A 24,768-nucleotide genomic window follows, 5' to 3' on the forward strand; every position below is an offset into this window, starting at 1 on the left:
AATTCCAACAAATGTAGTGCTTAATGTTTGACACCAAAACATATTTTAAGTACATCCAAAACATATCCAGTGGCTAATGTTTACCACAAAACTGACTATTTCCAAAAAAAAACAAATGTTTACCATAGAACTGACTATTTCCAAAAAAACAAAAGTACAACAAGTTTATAACATTATAAAGCATGTTGTCTTCTAATTGGTAACTTGTCGGGTCTGATTAGTGGTGGTTCAGATTGTTGTGTCATTTCCTCAGTTGGTGGTTGAGATAGTTGTGTAATTTCCTCAGTTGGTTGTTGGGGTGGTGGTTGGGATGGTCCTGGTAGGTCTGCTTGATGTTGAGTAGGGCATTTATTTCTCTTATGTCCAACTTGACGACAAATACTACATTTCTTGCGGTGGCCACCTTTGGTCATCTGGGTCTCATCCCTCCTTAGCTCACATTGCTCCAACCTTCTTTTCTTCTTTGGTCTGCCAGGTAATTTTCTGTTGAATGGTGGGAGGACGTCTACGTAGGTTGTTCTTTCCCATAATAGGTGGCCATTGACTGGAAATATGATGGAGGCACATGCTTCTTCATACGTTGACCGTCTGAACCAAATGGGTACATAATTTTCTGGATCTAAATTTAGGAACTTCATGGTTGCAATTGCATGGAAGCAAGGGATCCCAGTAAGAAGCCATTTCCTGCACGTACAATCTTGGTTGTCCAGGTTAACTGCAAACTTGTTTGTAATCTGTGCATAATGCCTAACTTCAAAGATTTTTTCTGCAGACCAACTGTCATTAAGCCATAAATGAATACAAGTTCAAAAATATTTGATCAATAACACCATTTTAATCACAATCAGACTACCATCAGAGGGAAAGGAAATGCATACCTAGGGATCCAATTTTTCGATAAATTGGACTCTTTTGTAAGTCTCTTTCTAATCTTGGGGCAGATATCAAAGTCCATATTACATGTTTTTATTCTATTGGTTGCTCATCTTTTCATGAGGAAAACTCTAATTTCTTCAAGCATAGTTATAATGGGCTTTCCTCGTGCCTCAACAATCACACTATTAAAAACTTCACTCATGTTATTGGTTAGTGTATCATAAACTGCCCTACCTGTAAATCTAGATCTTGACCAATATCTGTTACAAGAAATAAAAATCATTGTTATATGCACTATACAAGTCATCAATGTATTCATAATGAACAAATAATACCTTGGCGGGATACCAATTAGATATTTGTAAGCCTCTTCATTCACTTCCTTCATATTTAACATCTCCTTTTCCCAAACTTGGGGATATGTACTTGCAGCAGCTTTCCACATTAGATTCTTCAACTTTTGGCCAGAGAACTTTTTCCTAAAATTTGCATACATGTGTCGCATGCAAAATCTATGCTCTGCCTTAGGTAAAAGTTGTTCAATAGCTGGCAACAAACCCTATTTGTAACAGGGACAAAATTGAACAATATTATCTAAAATAGGGACCAATTTGAACATTTTAATTGCAAATAGGGACCAAATACAATACGACTGATACAATTATTATTATGAAACAAAACAAAAAACTGCATGTACCTTTTGTTGATCAGACATAAAAGTGCATGCATTGCCAACTTCAACACCCCCAAGGTCTTCTATCAACAACTCTAGAAACCATGTCCAACTATCTTTGTTCTCTACTTCCACAATTGCGTATGCCAGAGGTAACATCTGGTCATTAGGATCTCTCCCAATAGCTGTTAATAACTCCCCCTTATACAATCCTTTCAAAAAAAAATCCATCCAAACCAATAAATGGCCTACAACACACGAAGCTAACCTTGCAAGCTTTCAAACAAACATAGAATCTCTGAAAAACTAACTGACCATTTTGACTATCCACTTTAACTTGTATTGTTGAACTAGGGTTACATTTCAATAATTCATGTGCATAGTCATGAATTCTTTTGAACTGATTTTGGAAACTACTTTCAAGTTTTTCAGATGCCATTATCTTTGCCCTACGAACTTTAGAAAGTGTGACATTCGTATTCCATTTCCTCAAAGCTTTTGAGTGAATTTCATTTATCTTCAAATTCAGATTTTGTTGTAGTGAATTATATAATGTCTCACTCAACCACTTAGCATTCATCATTTTAATGTTGAATTGCCTACTGCAACTATGATTATCCACTACTTTTCTCAATTGCCATGTACTACATCCTTCCATATACCCACAATAAGTCATCCATGGACAACTCTTTTAGGCACCCAAACATCTCACTCGTACACGTCTATTATCATTCTTAATAAACTTCAAATCTCTCCCATAAACTCATTTTTATCCCTAAATTTTGTTCCCACTTCCCACTTGTATGCAGACATACTCTTTTGCATAACAAAGGTCCCAAATGGACCACAACTTTGGCTTTCATCCTCACTTCCACTTTCATCTGGACTGGCCAAAAACTCTGACTCCCACTCATCATCAGACAACCCTCTGTCATATGGGTTCTTCTCGCTATGTGCAATATCAACCGAATCCTCACTTCCACTTTCTTCATATTCATTAACTTCCACTGATATAGCCCCTTCTATATTGTCCCTAAGTACTTCATCAACATTAACATCAACATCCACTAATCCTTCATCCCCTTCTCCTTCATCAACATTCCATTGTGCTTCATGCCCTTCTCCTTCATGACTATGCACATCCCCTGAATCATCAGACACACTTGAAGTATAATCTTCAACGTGTACTTCTTCCTCCATATGCACCTGTTCATCATCTATGTCCTCCTCCTCCAAATCTACTTCTTCAACGTCAACTTCTTCCTCCACATGCACCTCCCTCTGTTCATCCTCCAAGTGTACTTCCTTCTCCTCCTCATTATGGACGTCATCATTCAAGCCCTCCCTACCTAAAGTTCCTTGACACAGGAAAAGAACTTGGTCTTGTTGTTGTTCACTTGGTTCTATTTCAACCAACTCTGGGTCATCATCCACACCGTGAACCACATAGACGTTAACTTCCCCTAACTGTTTGGCAATGCCTACCATGTTCATTGCACTCTTATCATCATCCAACTTAAGTAGAATATTATCAATGCAATAAAATATGTCTGTCACATTAATATACCCCAATTCTTTAACAACATATACTACTTCGAAATAACTCCATTTGTCAGGGTCCACACTCCAATATGTCTTTTCCCCACCAACATATTCTATAGGATATTGACATACCAGGGTCCCACCATGGTGGACCACAACATTAAACCTCTCCTCAAACATCTCAAAAGCAAGCCTACAAAAGTAACTGTTATGGGCATGTGACCACTATAGAAACGCTAAAAGTAACTGTTAACATGTGACCACTATATCAAACTCAAAAATCCACCAATACCAACCACTTATCATACGTTACACAACAATGCCCTATATAAATTTCAAAAATTGTTACAAAATTTGTAACTTTTCCAAAATCTAACACTCAAACGAAAAATTTCCAGGTTTTACAATCTTCAACAACAAAACCTAGAAATTTATATGCTACAAAGGAAGGTTGTTCTTCTCAAAGATGGTTGCTTCCGATTAGAAAAGCATGTTACTGGTGTGGAAGCCCAAGGTTGTTCTTCTCAACTTTCACAAGTTGTTCTTCCCAAATTCAAGCACTTCTCAATCTCACAAGTTTCACAAGTTTCCCTCCCAAATACTTAACTTTAATTTTATTACCAAAATAACAACCCTAATTAGAAATTCAATTTAAAAAATCCTAATTCCAACTGAAAAGGATTCCCAGTCAGCAAAAAACTGACACCTCAGTTAGCAGTTGTACATCTGGACACGTTGCCGTTAAGAATTTTAACGGAGTTATTGAAAAAGGACTTAATTGAACACCAAATTCGTTCTTTGGGACGAAATTGAACACAAAATAAATACAGGGACCATTTCGAATTTTCCCAATCAAAACTGGAACCAAAAAGAACTTTTAACCTAACTTTTAAGGGTAATCACATTCTAAAGCACATCGTTCTATAAATAAACTAATTATATTTGAATAAATATTTGCAATGACGATGTTAATATATACATTGTGGAATGTATACTTAAATAATAGTAGGTAATTAATGGGAAACATATTATATATGATATTATGTATTGCATTCTGTTTCTATTTTCACATTGAACTTAGTGTAGAAAAAGAAACAATACCTTTCATAAGAAGGTATAAGTAAAAACACTCAAGATAAATGCACTAATTTATAATAGAAAGATGGATAGAAAATCATATAAGAATTATTTTTTTCGTATTAAGATGAACATATTAAGCAATAGACGAGTTAAGACACAATAATACAAAAGTTTTCATCTAAAGTCATTCTTATAACAGCTATATTTTGATAATAACAAATAAGATAGTTTTCGTACGTCTAACAAAGTTATCCAGTATAAAAATATTAAACATTGAACAAAAATTCAAAAGGATCAATTTGTTGATAAAAATGTTCATATTTACTAGGTACATACATACTCAATATATTGATATTGAAGATAATATTCAGTTTTGTCAATAAATGTTGTTTTGACGGTGTTTGAATATGCTAATGAATATTCAAGTTTAGTTATAGGTTTCTTTGTTTTTTTATTTAAATCTTTAACACAAGGTACCCATTGAAACACTAGAACACAACAACATTTAAAATTTGTTTGAATGAGTTAAGGATATTCTAAAAATTTAAAAATTATCAAAAATGATTTTTAGCATATTTTCTCGAAGTGCTTTTAAAGCTTTTATTCTTCCAATTTATAATTGATTAATAATCTATTATATTGACATTTAATGAGGAGCATACTTAATTCCGGAGCATGCTTAATATCAAATATACATATAATTAATTATGACTAAGAGTATTGCAAGTGTTTTTCAGTTAGGATATCTAACATAATCAATCATATATGCGTGAACATTTGTTTTACGAATTGTGTTTTCAAATTTTTTATAAAAGGAGTACCAATGTTATTGTTAATAGAACATTTTGGAAATTAATCGAAATGACATACAGTTGTTTTTTGAGATAAAAAACACAATTCTAAAGTGCTCAAAATAGTTGAAAGATTTTAAAAGTGTTATGTTTTGTTGTGGTTAAGTTTTAAAGTGCTTATGTTCTGCTATTTTTTTTCCGTTGTCTTTTTTGGATTGTTTCTAGTATTCTTTTTGCTTTTTAATCTAATGAGTGTTTTCATAATATGTTTTGTAAGTTGTTTTGAATAGAGTTGATAAGGCTAAATATCTTTTTGGATAGTCAAAGAGTGGATAAGACCAACATCTTTTTTAAGGGAGTTAAGGATGAATACGAAAAATATCCTCTTTGATATTCAGTGCAAGACTAAGGTTGATGTTCTCTAGAATGCTTAGATTATTTGTTGTTTGTATTGTACAAACTCTTTGTGTTATTTAGTGGAACCTATTTTTCAGGAAGGAAATGTAGAATAAATGGTTATTTGAACTCATAAATTTGTGTGTGTGTGTTTTTTTTTTATCTTTATCATATTTTATTGTTATTCTAAATCTTGTATTCATAAGTTTTAAGAAAAGTGCATTCAAAGTTTTTAAATGCGAAAAAAGTTTTAAAACAAATTCACACTCTTTTGGTTTAAACAAAGTCTACCTCTTTTTCTAACACAATATTTTAAATACAAGTTGTCCATGATTATAATATCTTAAGTGTTCATGTTAGGCTGGGATGTACCTAAAAGTACACAAGTCTCCATGCTAGATCAAGACATACTAGAAAGTTTATATGTTCACTTTACTTCTAACTCTTCAAGTTGATTCATCCTTTATTATAGATGTCGATGTGTTCTCTTCCAATAAGGGTGAGATGACATCAATAAGAGAGCCTACAAAGATTAAGGTTGTAATAAATGATCATAGTGACATACCTCGTGACCAGTGGCTATAAATAGTACTTAGAGGGTCTTGTTTATTGGATTTAGGCTTCCTAGGACTACCTTCTTTTAGGGTTTCCTAACTTAATTATCCTTAATATTTCTATGATCTGACATATTGTTTATGTGGATCCATGCTTTAGGTTATAATATGAATTTGTGATCTGTACTGAGCCTTTGGTGTAGGGCTTGACTTCTTCGACCTTCCTTAAGCTGAGGTGTAAGACTCGAGAAAATTGTGGTATTAGAAAATAACATGATTGTGAAACTTAAGGATTATTTGTTGATAATTGATGTTTAATGTTTAAGTGTTTCTTTTTAGAATTATAATTGTTATGTTAATTAATTAATGTTATGGTTGATTAAGTGAAACACATGATTGATACGTTGTTACTTTGATGATTTTGTGTGTGTGATATTACTAGTGAGATGTGTTCACTTTTTGATAGAAGGGTGGTTTAGGATTGAATGAGTGTGTGTTCAATTCTAAGAAGAAAAAGAGTTAAGAAAAACTTTTGTTTTATTTGTATTTTTGAGCCCAAGGACAAAATGGTCTTTTTACCTTCATTAAATGATGCAGAAATTAAGTTAGGAGTTTAGAAAGTAAAGAATGAAAATAAAATCAGAAGAAAATAGATGGGTTTTAGAAAGATTTTGTGGTTAGTGGTATTTTAAAATGAAGTTAGGATGATATAAGAGAAAAAATCTTGGTGGTTTTATAGATTAAGTGAAAGATATTATTTTAACCAAAAAGATAAAGATAGAATAGAAGAAGGTAAAAAGGAAAAGAGAGAAAGGGGTGTTGAGTGCTACTTTGCTGAAGCATTTCATGAATGCTCACAACGACCCTCCCTTTTCTTAGTCTATGTTAACAAGAGGTATGGATGGGAAATGGTGTGGTTTGCTTGTGGCGAACTAGGTCCTAAAGTAGGAGGCTAAAATGTCATAGCAATCTATAAAGAATAGGGGGAGCTTGATAAACTAAGTGAGGGTTGTGCCTTTAAGGGAAGTGGGGAATACTTTGATTAAATTTCATCTTCAGTGGAATACAAGTCAACCTGTGTCTTCAGTAGTGTCATCATATTTGTCCATTTGGAATGCCTTCCATCTCGGGGGGAGAGGCACGTCCATAATGCCATCTATGACATGATGTCTTCTTGTTCTTAGGACCATTATGGATGTGTTAGTTGTGTCAATTGTACATTGGTTTGTTCCTTGCTCGATTGTTTTAGAGTGAGTTTGAGGTTGTCATCCACTCACTTCTTCCTCATACTTTAATATCCTCTTCAATGCCTTTATTGTCTTGGTGTCTTCGACACTTCGTTTCCTCAGCTCATCGCCATAGCGTTTGGTCCTTTGTTCACATCATTATTACGTCCATTGCTTGTCATGTTTCTTGTGGACACATGCTTGAAGATACAACCTGGTCCTATGGTGGGCGTCAAACGTTCTTGCTAGGTCAAGATGTACCTAGAAGTACATAGTTCTTCTTATTATGCTAAAGCATACCAAGAAGCTCATGTGTCCACTCTACTTCTCATTCTCCAAGTTGACGTGTTCTCTTTCAATAAGGGTGAAATGACCTTAGCAGGGGAGCCTGCAAAGATAGTTCGACACTCAAGTAAGTTGCTAACTATAAAATAATTAGGTTGTAAAAAGTGATTCTACCTGAATGAGGCTTGTTCATTGGCTTAGGATTCATAAGATTACCTTTTTTAGAATTCTCTAACTTATCTCCAATCTTTCCATGATTTGTCCTAATGCTTATGTTGATCCATATTACAAGGTTATAATACAAATTTGTGATATGTACTAAGCCTTTGGTGTAAGACAAGATTTCTTCAGCCTTCTTTAGGCTGAGCTGTCATTGACCTCTTTATGTACATGTCAAGGTGTCTTTGACCTCTTCCAGCATACTAGTCTTTTAGGCTTATAGCGTTTAGGCCGAGGTGTCCTTAACCTCTTATTGCACATTAAGCTTAGAATAAGTCACAACAAAAAAGAGCTAGAGAATTTTTTCTCAAAATTTGAACATGTACCCAATCATCAAACACAACCTTATATGGACAAAATGCATCTAAAATAACATATGCATATAGTATAAGGCACGAGTATCACTAAACACAATAAAATACTCTGTGCTTACAAGAGAAAAATGAGTACAAGTGTTGTTAAATATAGTTGAAGTTTAGATACATGTAACCATAAGTGCTAATACAAAGAAAATTATACTGAGAACAAGGAAACAATTGAGTCTCTCATAAGAAACAAATACATGTTACAACGGTCGATGAACAAAAGAACAACTTAGTTTTACACAAGTGATGATCGAAGATAAATTTTCAAATGCAAGTCAAGTAAGCTAGACACAATTCACAAGTGTCTAGCATAAGATGCATCTTTATGACTGTCTAATGTATGTGATATTTGACCAAGGATATTATCCAAGAAAATACTAACACAAAGAGCACATGTTCAATTTGGTGTTGTTAGTTGAAGGAGAAGCACAATAGAGTAAGAAAAATGAGCAACAAATCTCCTCACACGAAGATTTCTGCATAAGATCATGACCTTCTAAAATGCTTTGTTACAAGATCTCCCTAAGCACACAACCCACAAGAGCCTCTCGGGACAGCTATAAAAGGATGTTATCTTATACATAAGAGGCTTAGGTTCCAAAATACAAAAACAGTCTTATATTATATGCATGAGAGTAGCTTGAAAAGGTTTCGAGGACTCAAACTACAGTTCACCTATTAGAAAACTCAGTTTTAGTTGTTTTGTTTAAATAGTAATATAAAATCATGTTCTATTCGAGAATTTTGTGATAATAAACTTTTCTGTTATTATATTGGTCGGTCTAAATTAAATAACAGTGACAAATTACTTAAGCGATATTAATATTAAATCATTTTCTACGTACCAGATATATATGTACGAAATATAGTAACACACAATTTACATATATCGATGATTGATCTGGTTGTTATATAGATTGTACCGATCACTGGGGAATATTTTTCCACATAACTAATTAATTGCAAATCAAGATTGACAGAATTGTGCAAAGCAATTTGTGTTTGGTGACATCATCTTGCTAAGACTGATATCTACATTTAATAATATGAAAACCATTCTTGTATATCAACGTCAATGCAGGTTTGCATTGGTGTTAATCTGGCTGCCTCAAATCACAATAAAGCTGGTTTTGATGAATCTTTAGCATCTCAATACAATGTAGCGAGCTGCTTCTCGAATTCTTAATCAAGGCAGCTGCTACCGAAAAGGTGTCTCCACCTTTGGTCATGCTGCAGGATCAATCATCGGTGCCAAAGTAGCGATCACCAAATTCACCTAATCCTGGGATAACACGGTACTCTTCATTCAGTTCAACATCAATCTCAGATGTGACAATCTTCAATGACGGAAACCTTTTACACACGCAATGGATTCCCTCAGGAGCCTGAATGCAAAAAGGCCCATAAGATCCGTGTATGTCAACAGTGTGAAATGATAATCAAATAACTGATTATATCATCAATAAAGAAGGCATCGGAATTAACTCACAGAAATGAGGTTCAGGAATATAATGTGGTTTTCTGGTACTCCTTTCTGAATGAGTAATTCAATTGCTTGGTTGGCAGAGTTACCTAAAAATGGAAGTTATTGATGATCTATTTATCAACAACGAACACAGAAGATATTAAAAGTACAAGAGAAGGTTTTAAGAAAATCAACAGTGGACTGCTAGACTAGTACAAGTGAGCCATCCCAAAATAGTAGTTAAGAAGCAATTAGTAGGTCAGAACTTTCACGGGTTCCTCATGCAGTATCTTGCAAAATACAATTACGTCTCTTCTACAACAAAGTCAATTATATTTATTTCTATCATCATTACCATATCCCTGATTCGCAACAAAATAGTATTACCATATTAACAGATACCATTCATACCGTAACATAATGTACAACTTAACTATTCTATCAACACATTAACACGATTTCTTCTCAACAATTCAAAGAATGCAAATAAAATCCTGAGCATTAACTGCTGCCGCTACGAATTTCAAGAAAAAAGGCTTTTGAAATATAAAATGGAAAAACAAATGGCGGGAGAAGATTCCAAGTCTTAACCTGTGGCCAGGACCGGGTCAAGAAGCAAAACATGCCGTTCTGAAATATCCTTGGGAAGCTTTTCATATATAAGCTGCTCAGAGAAGCAAAGGGTTTACCATTGAAAACCAACATCAGTAAAGAACGTGTACATCCATGTCTAATTCCAAATAATTCATTTACCTGTTTTCCGTTGTCTCCATCCCGGTGAATCAGAATTTTACCAATTTTAATGCCTTTACAACATGCACGAAGTGCATTTTCCATGCTCTCACCACTATGATCCAAAAACAATGTTGAACAATAAGTCCAAGGAACAGAGTCTTGAAGTGAATAACTCCAGTTTTAGTACTACTAGAGTCTCAATGTTTGCTGAACTATATAGACAACCATTTGAAAATTGAGACCATTAATCTAATCAAACAAGGGAACTGTACTTAGTTCCATCATTGCATTTCTAAAAATACTATCATTTACACTTCATTCGCCAAAATTAATACCTGATTCAATGCTCACCTTCGTACAATTGAAACACCACACAACTTTTTGCAGAAATCAACACCAGTATAGACAGATCCTGCAATACGAACCTCACTTCAGTTAATTATGGTTGTCAACATAAACCTCCATTAGTGAACTACAGCTGATCTGCTACTTCTTTACCATGTACGTCGCAATTCACAAAGCATAAATCTTATTCCCCAAAAAACAAGAGTTATACTGAACATAAAAACTGAGAACAATGACATATGATGATTACCTGTGGGAGTAACCACTTGCTTTTCGGTGAAAGGCAGATGACCTAGACCATGCTCAACAACCTGATAACCAAATCTCATGAACTAAGTACTGAAAACCCATGGAGGAAAGAAATTCAGCAGATCTATAAATCATACAGTACCAGGCGTATAAGACGATCTGAATAAAACACGAAATCATGCTTTGATATGTCTCGGTCCCTAATCAATGTATGCATCCCTCTTATCTGAAATGTAGAACCATAGCCAACAAAGTACCAAGTAAAATATTGAATTTTCAGTTAAGGACTTTATCATATTTAAAGAAACACATAATCTAATAAATGTAACATATAATTATTGAATAAAAAGCAAGATACAAAAATAAGCAAATCTGGTCAAAATAAAATATTGATATCTAGTCTTACATAAACAGTCTCAAAGGCAATCAGACATATATGTCCAATATACCCATAGATCTAGGGTGGCCACCCATCATGCTTTTGTGGTACAAGAGGTTTCATAAGTGGGTCCATATCATTTTCAAGTCTTGGTACTCATCATGTCTTTGCATCTGTTTTATCAAGGAGAAATTCCCGATCTTTCTTGTCTCCCCTCATTTTTTCTAAGATGAAGCTGCATTTATTTCTCCACTCTAATAACCAAGAAGATGGTCTACCTCCCCAAAAATGGGCTCCTTTCTAAAGCCTACAAGTATCCAATGATTCCTCTATCCAACCAACACTTCTTACTACCTTCTAGTTTTCCCCTATTCTTGGTTGTATCTGGTTTGAAAATGTGTAACTTCCTAACTAAATGAAATTCCAGCCTCTTTAGTGTATAGCCTATGCATTTGCATCATTTCTTTACTGTATAAAATATATATATATATATATATATATATATATATATATATATATATATATATATATATATATATATATATCCCAATTTGAATCTGAATACAACAAGAGTCGCATCCTACTAGGTGAGGTCAACTAGCTCCATGGATCAAATTTGGCATGTATCCAAATTCAAATAAAAGCAAGAATATCTTCATGCTATATCTTGTCAAAATAATTCTTATTTCTCTCTTGGACATTCATAATGAAACAAAGTACTTTGGCTTCATTGAAATAATAATTCCAATGATCCGCAAAATGTAAAACTGGATAATTTTCCATTTTAATTTCACCAACAATAAAAAACTGATACCAAGGGTTTGTTATGGTTCATTAAGGTAGAGAAAGAAAAACAAAAATGACAAGCTATGTTTAAGGATACCTGGAATGTAGACTGAATAACATAGACATTTGGATATATTTTGCATAGATCATGTTGACCAAGCTTTGTCCGAATATGTTGCACGATCAAATCAATGGCTACATGATTATCACCTCCACGAGGAATGATCACATCAGCATACTTTTTTGATGGTAGAACAAAATCATCAAATGCAGGCTTAACAAATTTTGCATACTGCAAAAACAGCATTACAAGCAGTTACGGGTAAATATCTAATGTAGTGATAACACATCATGGGGATTACCAAATACTCTCTATTCACACATGAAACTTTCTCAAAAAGATAAAATTGATAGAAGTTCTGTCATTATAAGGCAGCTGCTGTAAAGCCATGCTTGCCAATTAAACTGTTGGTCATACCTGTTCAAGAACAGAGTTTATATCCCTGCCCCTCTCAACTGTGTCACGTCTAATTCTACGAGCAAGCCTCACATCAGCATCTGTAAGTAGTTAATAACAAATGATGAAATTAGACACAGCTTGGAACTTCCATTATCATATAAAATACTAATCTAATAGTGTGCTTCAATATTTGCAATTTTATTCCAGGAATTGTGAACATCGGAATATAGCATCTAATTCGTGCCAAAGAAAAGCAGTTATACCTTGATTTTACTTAAATTTTATTCCTTTGAAGAGGAGAGGGAAAGTTATATTTCAATAGGAAAATATGAAGAATGCAATGCAGTCTACTCTCCCACTCTACATATTGTCCAAGAAACCATCTATGTAGTCCATCCAATTAAAAACAAAAAACACCATGCTTTGCTGTAATAATCAAACAATAAAACTCATCTATTGACCATTTCTACAGTCTCAGCAACTATGTGCATTAGTTTTTTTTAGAAGTTTCTTTCTTTCATATTCTTAAGAAGTGCCTTCCAGTATTTATTTTACCAAGCATCCACAGAAGCACAACACAATTAATTAGTAACTATAGCTCCACATTGTTTTTCATAAACAATTTGTAAACTCCCATGTCAACTATGTTTTGAAAAACTGTCTACAACCGCAATTTTGAGATTAAAATGAAGGTTTTCAGACTCTCCACAACCACATTACATCCACAATGGCAGGCAATTTATCCACAATGTTCCACAACATCAAAGATTGCATCACTGCAACACAACTGCATTTTAAAACCTTTCATATGACTAATGTTGTTGTATCATTAAGATACAAACCTGTGTCTACAAAGATCTTCATGTTCATCAGATCCCGTACATGCTGATCGTGGAATACAAGAATCCCCTCCAATATAATCACATCAGAGGCATTAACCTAAGCAAAGAGCACCACATCAGCTAAAAAGAAATCCTAACAAACCAAAAATAAAATGACATCATTCTTTTGGGCTGAAACCTGGCGAAAACTATCAGAAGAACGCTGATGTTTCTTGAAGTCATAGATGGGAACATGCACGCCCTGGCCACTGATGAGTTTCCCCATGCACTCTAACAACTGCTCGGTGTCAAAAGCATCTACAAAGAAACTGAACCCACTGAGTGAACTGAACTAAACTCGTTCAAGTCAACCAGTGAGTTTAAACGGAAATGAAAATTACCAGGGTGATCGAAATTGTACTCATGAACACGTTCCAACTCTTCGGGTCTCAGCCCACGATAAAACGAGTCCTATACATACAAACAAAAAAAAGTAAATTATTTTAGTGCCCAAAATTGGAAAGCGTCTAGTAGTAGTCTCTGAAATTAAAAAAAAAATGTCAAATAAATTCCTGAAATCCAAAATGCAGTATTTAGCACTAAAATACAATGACAGTTCAGGAACTACTCATTCTATTCCAAAACTATAGTTATTTTAGCTTAGTATAATGAGGAAAACCTTAACTATTACATCTATAGACTAAAGTACCCGTATTTAATATAGCATTTTTGTAAAATTTAATGTTTTAATAAGGGTATAACTGGAAAAACATTACAAATGTTACCTTAGATTTGCAAAACAACTATAGTTTAGGAACAGAACTAAATTGCTGAAATAGCTATTGTACAACACTGTTTTGGAACGGAGGAAGTATAACGAAAGTAAGCTGTATATCTTGAGAACTAAAATGACAGTAATACAGATTGCAAGGATATTAGGACAGTCTCTCACAGTTTCAGAAACAAAAATAACAGTCCCTCTATTTCTTCACTTGATTTTTACATAAAGATTATTTAAAATTCTTGATAATAGTGAAGTTTCCCATCTTACATTTTATCATTTCAACTTCATGACAAAATAAAAAAATGAAAGGTTTGACACATTTCTTTATCATTTGTCAATAAACATAATTTGTTATGTAATTGATACTCTATTGTTTACTCTACGGTTTTAAACAAAAGCATCAATTAAATAATAATAATAATAATAATTATTAATTTAAATTAAAAAAAAAATTGAAAGAGAATGAATGCGTGCCTGATTGACTAGGACGACGCGGTGATCGTGAAGCTGCTGAATGATCATGTCGCAGACAGTGGTTTTCCCGGAGGCAGTACCGCCGGAAACACCTACACAGACGTGAATCGCATTCGCTTAATTTTGGAATTGAAACACTGAAAGAAGGAAAAGTGCGGAGAAAAGGAAGAATAATAACCAATAACGAAAGGGCGATTGGGGTGGGAATCCGAGGCTAGGGTTGAATCAGGAGAGGCGGAGGCGGTGGCGGAGGAAGGTAGCAGGGCGTCGAGTCTAAGGCCGGAGAAGTGGGCCCCAGATGCGGCCTCCATGACGTAATCAATCGACGTGGTTTCTTCAGGCATTGTGGGTTTTTGAGTGGTCACAGCTTCTGTTCCCTTTTTATGTTGCAGCCTTTCCCTGAAAGAGACTCTTAATTTTTTTGGAAAACCATATTTTCACACCAAATTTTTACACTATTTTGAAACTGTATATCTTTCACACCAATTTTTTATACTATTTTGAAACTGTATATCTATCAAAACGTGATGTGACGATTTCAAATTAAAAAAACTGACATAAAGATATATTTTAAAAAAAAAAACCAATTTTTTTTTTAATTTGAAATTGTTCCACCACATTTTGATATGTGTGCAATGTTAAGATGATGTAAAAAAATTAGTGTCAAAATATATTTTCCTAATTTTTTTATCACTTCATCTTATCGAATACTGTTACGAATGCATAACTTTTTAATATACTTATTATAATTTAGTGAATTTTATCTCACATTTTTTATTCTTTTTGAATATTTTTTGTTTTATATTATTTTATTTTAATTATAATATTTTTAGTTTACGTATTTGGTCTTATTTTTAAATGTTAATTAAAACTTGTGGATTATGTTTAGAACTTTGTTAATTTACAAAAACTTGTAAAAGTATAAAAATGAATATGAAAAAGGCATCTAAAATGTGTTGGTTTTGTGTGTACACTATTATATAGCTTATGTTCGAAGCAAAGATAATTATCTAACAGGTTAAAGGTATTTTTTCCTAAGAGAGTATAAAAATATAATGATATTACGATATTTTTTTTACAATATTTGAATATCATGTCATGAGTTGATTTTGAAGTGTAGCATTCTCATGCTCAACAATTATACTGATGTTATTGAAGTTATGCATTAAATTGATGTTATTGAAGCACCCGTGAGTAGGAAGCTGAAGCATCTGAAATACTTGTAATGTCAGATACTTGCAAAAAGCTTAGTTCACATATTCTTTTCTCAGAGGGATCGTCCAATGTTTGTTAGGGTTTTCTATCATAATTTTACACTTATTTCTCATCCTTCGAGGGACAAAACTAGTTAAGTTTTTCGCAAATTTCCTCTATTTTTGTTGTTTTTGCAGGATTCAGTCATTAAGTTTTTATTAATTGATCTAATATAAATTACATCCACATATCAAGCCTAGATTGGAATTATACATATTGCTCATCCTAGTATATATAACTTAACCTAAAGTAGTATATACTACTTCCTATATTCAACATTTCATGCTAAAATTCTCAAGAAACAACTTAATACCTCTAACAATCCTTAAATATTTTTAAAAGATGGATCATAACAAACTCTACATTTTAGTGTCTACACTTCTAATATTTAGGGTTAAATATATTTTTGTTCTCTTAACTTTTACTGAAAATTGGAATTAGTTCCTTTTTGAAACTTTGGACTAATTTAGTCCCTTATCTTTAAAACTGCATGAATTTAGTCTATTTAACCAAATTTTGTTAAGTTTATTTGAGATTTCAAATACATTTCTCAATTAACGTTGAAGAAAAATATGTTAAACAGTGTAAACAACTAAAATACTACCATGAAATACGTTTGAAATGTCAAATAAACACAACAAAATTTGGTTAAAAAGACTAAATCCACATATTTCTAAAGTTAAGAGATTAAATTGGGTCAAAGTTTCAAAAATGGACTAATTCTAATTTTCAATAAAATTTAAGAAATCAAAAACATATTTAACCCTAATATTTATGACGAGTATAATGAATATTTTTAAATATAATAATAAGTAAAGTTTGTACATGTACAAAAACTAATGGAGTAATTAAATTTTAATTAAATGTTTTTTACTCTGGTCTCTGTAAAACTTTATTTCTTTATTTTTAGTTTGTCTGTAAATTATTGTTTAGTCTAAAGAAAATGTATAAACTTTGCTTTTAGTTTCTGTAAAAAAATATATCCTTCAAAACTTTGAAATCATTTGTCTCTGACATTCATTTAAAATAGATAAATATCTTATTTTATATATCTTAAAAGAATTTTTTGGATATTAGTTGTTGATATTATACCATTCAAAATTATTACTTAATTATACCGTTCAAAATGATCACTTAATTTTCCATTCAACATAACGCGCCACATTCAATAATAATTTTCAATTTTATAATCACAAAAGACAATGTAAAAAGGTTTTAATATATATTTTTTTAATCATTTGAAACACAAAAAGGTTTAGTATGCTAATGTTAATATTTAACTGTAATGCTTAAAACTGATTTTCTTTTTTATTCTCTCTACAAAACTTACATAGCCATATAATAAGGGTTCATTCTATTATTGTTATAACATACTAATTAGTAGGATGCTACAGTATAAATTATATTCTATTTGAAGTGCATACAGAAGAAGATTACAGACGATTGTTATAAATTAAATTTATATTTATTTTTGTGAAAATAGTTTTAATTCATCTTTTATAAAAGCAACTTTAAGTTTTCATATTTTTTTGGGTTAAAAACAAAATGCATGAAAAGCGTCTTTATTTTAATAACTTGTTTTCTGTACAAGAAAATGTTATATCTATCTAGATTTGAACTGCAAAACGAAATATAGCTGTTTTTCATATTTTTCATTACTATTCAAAGATACTGATAATGACAACACTAGTTTTTCTCTGTAAATGGAAGATAACGATGCAACCTAATTTCAGTTAATCACCCAAATGCTGCCTTTGCATCCCAGAAGCTGAAAAGACCCAACATCTACCTCGCAGCAATTACTTTGTCAAAAAATCACTGCTTCTTCCCCACGTTTAGGGTTGAAGTTTTGATTTTGCTACTGAGTCACGTTGGCTCTGGCAAAATGCATTTTCTATGTCCTTTCCAAAGGGAGACATGTCTCCTTTTCCACTTCAACATCAAAAGAAAGCTGCTAAAAAGCCACTGGTTTCTTCTTCGGTTGTCTCCAGCTCCTCTCTATTTAAGTTGTTTCTGAAAACAATGTCACAAGATTTGATAACAATTCAGACTGAGACCTTGGCTCATATTTTATCTTCTTTTCCTGGGCACAAGAGAATTTTTTCCTGGGTGGTTGTTGGAGTTCTTTAGCTGCAGCGTATCCTCCGAGTCTGAATCAGACATTACCGTTACAACCCCAACAGGGGAGGAGGTAGAAACTGAACCTGAAACAGGTTTCTTCTGTGGGTCTGATTTTTTGGATGCTAGTTTTAACTTCTCACTATTGTCCAAAACAAAAAGGGATGGAAGATTGTCCGATGGTTCAATCTGTTCTAGCTTGATCTCCTGCTTGACCTAAGAACCAACACAGAAAGCAGAGTTGATAATAGTTGCACAGAAAGTGGTCCAAATATAAATTAAGAAGGTACAGTAATCATGCATGCATCATTAAATAATTGAGTATAAGGCTCACCAAAAGACACTGTACACGTTTAAATTAGCTTATTTAGCAGTAAAAAAAATTAAAATCGTGGCTTGCTATTTGTTGTTTGTCGAAAATAGTAGTAGTAATAATAGTCATTTCTAAAACATACGTAATTTCAAGAATGCTAAAATTGAAAATTACAGCCAAAAAGGAAAAGCAAAACAACCTTATCGCAACAAACATCCTTTGAAATATTTGTGACAAGCTCACCTTTTTGTTGGGACGAGGCTTCCATTCTGACATTCGATAGCCCAGAAGTGGCGCATCAATAGTTCCAGTAGGCAGTTTTAGCACCTCTCCATTGCCCTATCGATCAATTAGCGAGGATTATATTGATTGGAAAGACATTGAAATAGCTCTTTTTCACTTTAGTTTTGTTTTATCCATGTTAGAATAGCATTGAAAGAGGTTGGATATTTTTTTTCTTTACAACCTTCGCTGTAGAGAGTGTAATAACGTTTGCAGCATCTTGAGGCTTCTCTGAAATAGTGAGACTGGCACTTGGAAAATCTAAAGTGAGACAATTCGATATAACTTTTCCTTGTCTATCTTTATCTTCATGCTGAAAACATTCCTCGTCCAGGTCAGGAGAAAAACAATTCTCCGAGATATCAATACAGGTGTCATTTTCAACTCCAATGCTTTCTGTTGCTGCGCATCCAATCTTTAAGTTTTGCGTCTGAGGTACTTCAGTTCCATCCTTAATGGGTACTACATTTGACAACTGTATCATGATCATATACAATTCATCAACATGTAAAAAACCAGTAACTAAAACCAAATGAAAACAGTCATACAATACTACTTTGGAAGCTGGTAAGGCACTACACAGTAGGGTGGCTTGTAGGTTGAGAGGATGGTGAAGATGGATAAAGAAATAGTTAATATTGGTTTTAGGTAGAGAAGAGAAAGGAGAGATAATTTTAAAAAAATTAGTGAGAGTCCCGTGATACTATTTCTCATCTATTAATAGTAATATCTATATCTCTCTCCCCATCTCTTCTCTAGTTCTCTTCACCTAAACAACTTTATTTCTCATCTATTTCTAGTCATCTCAGCATCTTTCTCCTCGTCTCTTCCCTAGTTCTATTTAAATAAACAATTTTACTTTTCCCTTTATTTCTCATTTATTTTCACTCTACCTATTTAGTTTCATCTTATTTCTTTCCTCTGCCAAATACACAGGAGAAAAAGTAATTGGAAGAAATTACAGGACAGACAACTATAAAATATTCTAAAAGATGTAAATCAGATAGCTGTGTGGATTTGCTCAATTCAAACCTTTCCCTTTTCACAAACTATCTCATTATTCTTTTTGTTATAAATTATTGTGAACGCAAAATGAGAAAAGATAAAGAGCTTAATCCAACTACACCAACTAAAACCCAACCAAGTTCAATTGGAAGTATGTTCATAATTTTATTGATATCACATCACCAGATCCAGTCAACTTAATGTTAGAAGTACCAATGATTAACTTGATCCATTTTAGAACCAAAAAATATGAAGCAGTTACAGAAGGCGGCTACAATATATGTACGAGGCAATTCTGCTTTCATATGTGACAATAGATAGTTATTTCTTCATGAAGCAATTATTATTTAATGTCAGAAGAGTGTCGTTACTGTTTAAATTATGAGGCAGTTATCGATATCTTTATGCCTGACAGTTATGAGGCAGGTTGTTTATGAATTTGAAAGTGTGATTAAGAGAACTCAGTTAGGGCTTAGGCCTGTATTTATGGATTTGTCCTTTAATTCTGGTTTTGCTCAGAATTATTATTAATAAAATTATCCCTATTTGTGTATGCAATCTCCCGAGTCTAACAATTTTTATTTTCTTATTGGTACTATTTTTGTGCTACAGTAAGATAACAGTCAGCAGCATACAGCTTGATGTGGCAAGTCACATTATTCCAGTTCATCTTGATCCCTTAATAATTAAGAATAAGTGCAAAGGATAAATTACCGAGAATATTTATTCAAAACAATGCAAATCACTATCAATTACCAAGCAGACATGCTACAGAAAAATAACGCATCATTCAGCAAGGTTTCAACCGATCAACATACTACTTACACTTGCTGCATGTTCTTCCTTCAAACGCAGTGCAGCCTCTTCAAAGGCAGCAGCATTTTGCATAGAATGTCTGACAATGTTAACAATGACATCAAGGCTGCGCTCAACATATGGGAGCTTTGACCTTCCTACTATTCTCCGTAAATTGCTTATAATGACAGGCATCTGCTTAGCTTTGAAATGGGAAAACAAAAACTGATTTGTTGTTTGCTGTGCAAAAGTACTGCGTATTAAACAGAAGACAATAGAGAAGAAGTCTACATAAATTTCATTTACCAATTTCAAGAATAATTTTATTTGGCAATACATAACCAGGCCCCTCATCATCTGCACGTGCAAGACCATCACGCCATTCCCAGAGCCCCTGTGAGACATGCAGTTCATATGAAATATAATGGTTGTGAATCATACAGAAATCTGACGCAGAAGCAGCTATATGTCTTAGAATCTGGACTATAGACCTAACTTCACCCTCATAAAAATTAACTCACAAGGCAAAGACTGCTCAAGAAATATATGCTCCATCTAAACCATATTACTACACAAAGTACTTGAGAAAAATAATAAGAGAATATATTTCAGAGTTTGTACAAGACTCTCTTAGGTTCTTACATTTATATATAGAATCTGTTAGATCAATCTGAAGAGATAGACAAAAGAATAGAAAAAATAAAGGCACCTCTAGACCCTAGGTATAGATAGGTACAACCAAAAACAGTTTCTCAAATAATGCCTATTCTTAAACTTCCCCTTAAACTAGAGTATACAAATTATATGTGCTAAGTTTGGAACTAGAGTTTTGATGATCCTCGTATCATTTGAGAAATTCATTGAAAATAGCATATTTTCCTGCAATAGATGATGAAGTCGGATCCACAATAGATGATTGTGAGGGAGGATCAGTTTGGACAATTGTAGCAGATCAAGGAGAATGACTATGTAATGTATAACACTTGTCAATCTTGTAGACTAGCTTGTGACATTGGTCACACTTGTGAAGACCCTTTCCTGGCTTGCGATTGTGATCATCAGGTTGAGATGCCAAAGCAAAGGAATCATTGGAGGAAGCAGGTATATCAATGATGTGTTTACTGGGCACACACAAAAGGATGGAACAAGTACAAGTAAAATTGGACACAACAGGGGAACCTAAAATCTGATCACAGACATAGGAATATTCATCAACAAGTCCATGTAATGCCAACAAACTAAAGAACTTTGACCATTCCTCTAGTTCTTGGGTGGGAATAGAGGCAGGAGGTCTACCTCATTAAAGTCATGAAGAAGAACATGAATTTTACCCAAATATTCAGCCATTTGGCCATGACTTCGAGGAGCAACAATAGTGAGAAAATCGTGACAAACACCATAAAGATATTGAATTCCACTAGTGTAAGCACAAAACATTTGTTTTAAAGAGTGAATGGTAGAACGGTGATCTCAACAGCACAGTGGTCGCCTAGTCAAGATGAGCAGAACGATGTGGTCGCCAGTTTGAACTATAACTGGCAACAACAGCGGTGACTCTGGAGGTGGCTGCGGTGCAATGGTAGTTGTGATGAAAAAAAAAACAGAGAACCTCAGCTCTAGATACCATGTTGAATATAGTTAAAACTAGGTATAGGGTTAATCTCCCTTGTAGGTAATATATTTTATAATGAAGAATCATAAAGGGAAAATATGGCAAATACACATAAATATAGTAAATATAAGATATTTTTAGATATTATGACTAATAATATCTAACATTTCATTGAGACAGCCAAAAGTTCACATCATTCTGTCATTGACAACTTGGTTAATTGACTTAAGGAAATAAGATTGAAGGGACATACACTAGCAAGGAGAACAAATTTTATGTTTGTGGAAGGAGAAAAGAAAGCTCGACTAATTCACAATGCACATATTTTGCAGATCTATTGACCAAGGTTATGAGATGAGAATTTTTAGGAAAAGAAAGGAAAGAGGACAAAAAGGTATTACTAGAAATATCATTGAAAGCACGAGGCAATTATCCATGAACTTTGACTTTCCACAAATTGTGAAATCCAAGTTTTTGACAAACTGAGATTTGTAGATGGTTGTGGTAGGCTGTTGGATTTCAATCTTAAATATTCTTGATATTCCTTGTCAAAAAACTTTCCAAGAACCACAAATTTTGAGATATTGGTTGTCTAGTCAGGAAGTTCATGGAGAAGAAATTTTCTGGACATGACCCATTCTTTGCAAAATATGTGCATTGAGAATGTTCCCTACCACCAAGTCATCTTCTACTCCCACAACCTTCTTTTTAATTACTTTAAGGGTATTAGCTTCAATTAAAATCTTCAATTCTTCAGAAGCATATTGACCTTCAACAATAAAAGTCATCATTTTGCGATTTGTTTGTTTAAAAGATGTTAGCTTGTGGGAAAAATCATAGAGCCACTGTATACCACTTGCATAAAAACTCTGGGCCTTCTTCTAAAAGGTTGTGCATGATTTGAAAGTTATGAGGATTCCCAGTTATTGGGTTCCAAAGTTTGTCACAACAGAGCACAAAGTTGCAAGTCTAACTTTTGCTATTGTGCAGTACTTTTTTTGACGAGATCTCATTGACATCTTTTTCCAAGTGATCATGAAACCCTTGACCAATGCTCAACAAATGCTTCCCAAGACAATTTCTCCCGTTAAGCTTTTCTAACGTAATGATGCGAGAAACTGTAAAAACAGTTTGATGGAACCAGCAGCCATTTCTGACCAGAAAAGAAGGGTAAAATGAGAACTCTATAAGGAAAAAAAGGGAGCCAAACAACCAACCCTCACAAAAGGGACAAATAGGGGTTGAAATGGAACATAGAGAGGACAATGAACCCAAACACAGCAACACAATGGCACTCTAGTGGTTGGAAAGCAGTGCACAGGCAACAGTTGTTTGAGATGCATGATAAAGAGGCGGCATGTGGGTGTACGTGAGGCAGTTTCTGCCTTCAAGACCAATAGGGTTGGCGGTTGCTTGGAGAGAAGCTCCAAATATGGTGGTCACGAAAGCAAACTGTAATGGCCAATTGCTTATAGTGGTAAGCCAACATTTTCTTCACTGGATAGAACAAGGACAAGCAGAGCGGGATCGATAGACACCTCTAGGACACTAGATACAGATAGGTACAACTCAAAACAGGTTTTCTTCACTGGATAGAACAAGGACAAGCAGAGCGGGATCGATAGACACCTCTAGGACACTAGATACAGATAGGTACAACTCAAAACAGGTTTTCAATAAAGCCTATTCTAAGCATATTCTAACAAAAGTAACCACCACCCTAAAAGTGGCCACAACTAATTTGCTAGGGATGACCACAATTATCGTCATTTTTCAACACCATCCAAAATTGCAGGATTCTGAGGAAAATTGTGATTCTGAGAACATGGCAACGTTACCCAGATTTGTAACATCCCATCTTTTCTTAACACTTTTAAAGCTATTTATTTATAAACAAATATATAAATTTTAGTAAAATCTTAAGACCTTTATTGAAACTGGGAAAACAAAATCAATTGTCTTTATATAGTAAATTTGAGTGACATGAATAAAAGAAAATTATAAAGTAAATTGCTAGCCCGGAATCATCCCACTCTCCACTCGTCTATCCTTGTTATGCAGCCAAACCGGCTTCATCATTTGCTCCAACGCTCTCATGCATATACACAATCATTGTAAATGGAAACCACAACCACACACAAGGATATGCTAATATAACAAAGACTGCAATCAGAATTATCAAAATATCACATATATCATAATACATCATTAATAAATTATGGCACTGTGGCCCTATCTCTACTCGCCTCAAGACATCATCTTAGATATCTAGAAGCACTCATACGGACATGCACACACTCATAGCATTCATGGAGACATGCTCAAACACGGTAGCAGTCATGGGGACCTGCTCAAACCTTGTAGTAATCATGAGGACCTTCCCATCTCGTAGCAGTCATGAGGACCTACCCAAACCCATAGCAAACATGGGGACCTGCCCATCTTGTCTCAGCATTCTTGGAGACATGCTCATACAAATCAAACATTCAATCAATTCATCAATGCAAACATGACAATGCATATAGATACTCATCACACAATCAGATTAAACATTAACTTCCCTAACCTGGATTGAGTACGTTAAACTTCAAAGCTTCTCCCTATGTTTGACTCTTACTCTTACTTTTCCTTCTACTCATCCATGTTTCTTCTCACCAATCAGAACCCTCACCTACATGTTTAGGATATATATTTATAGGTTTCATTCTCATCTTTAAAATCCTAGATACTCTTAAGAAATTTTACGTGATCCTTTTAATAATCATAAAACATCATATATATCTTTTCCTACCTTTCTATTTCTGTTTCATAGAATTTTTTTATAAAATCTCAACCCTTAAGGATAAGCCTTGTAATATCCTTGTAGATAAAATAAGAAAATTAG

At 33.7% G+C, this 24,768-nt stretch overlaps 3 protein-coding genes across 3 annotated transcripts in view; all 3 read right to left on the minus strand.

The window, feature by feature from the left end:
- Window positions 1-173: 173 nt before the first annotated feature.
- On the minus strand, window positions 174-2,207 carry LOC106753729. Its single transcript, XM_014635582.1, has 4 exons — window positions 1,865-2,207; window positions 1,574-1,761; window positions 1,212-1,435; window positions 174-777 (listed from the first exon to the last, which is right to left on the minus strand). Exons 1-4 carry the CDS (start codon window positions 2,205-2,207, stop codon window positions 174-176), a joined length of 1,359 nt encoding a protein of 452 aa, XP_014491068.1.
- Window positions 2,208-8,858: 6,651 nt separating this feature from the next.
- LOC106753659 (uridine kinase-like protein 1, chloroplastic) lies at window positions 8,859-14,894 on the minus strand. The gene is given in 14 exon segments (XM_022777715.1): window positions 8,859-9,392; window positions 9,497-9,579; window positions 10,064-10,145; window positions 10,148-10,319; window positions 10,559-10,619; window positions 10,803-10,863; window positions 10,944-11,027; window positions 12,064-12,258; window positions 12,445-12,524; window positions 13,269-13,365; window positions 13,447-13,565; window positions 13,649-13,718; window positions 14,506-14,597; window positions 14,684-14,894. Coding segments are annotated over 14 exon segments (1,509 nt in total). The 5' UTR covers window positions 14,850-14,894; the 3' UTR covers window positions 8,859-9,245.
- Window positions 14,895-17,356: 2,462 nt separating this feature from the next.
- The window catches only part of LOC106753901 (protein RRP6-like 2), a 51,513-nt gene continuing 44,101 nt past the window's right edge, over window positions 17,357-24,768 (minus strand). The window contains exons 10-14 of the mRNA XM_014635777.2: window positions 20,579-20,666; window positions 20,303-20,475; window positions 18,657-18,947; window positions 18,434-18,529; window positions 17,357-18,093 (exon numbers count right to left, since the gene is read on the minus strand). Coding sequence (XP_014491263.1) covers window positions 17,830-18,093; window positions 18,434-18,529; window positions 18,657-18,947; window positions 20,303-20,475; window positions 20,579-20,666 — 912 coding nt within the window. The 3' untranslated portion in view covers window positions 17,357-17,829. The remainder of the gene's footprint in view (window positions 18,094-18,433; window positions 18,530-18,656; window positions 18,948-20,302; window positions 20,476-20,578; window positions 20,667-24,768) is intronic.

This window comes from Vigna radiata, unplaced genomic scaffold (genome assembly GCF_000741045.1).
Source record: "Vigna radiata var. radiata cultivar VC1973A unplaced genomic scaffold, Vradiata_ver6 scaffold_7, whole genome shotgun sequence".
Classification (NCBI taxonomy): domain Eukaryota; kingdom Viridiplantae; phylum Streptophyta; class Magnoliopsida; order Fabales; family Fabaceae; genus Vigna; species Vigna radiata.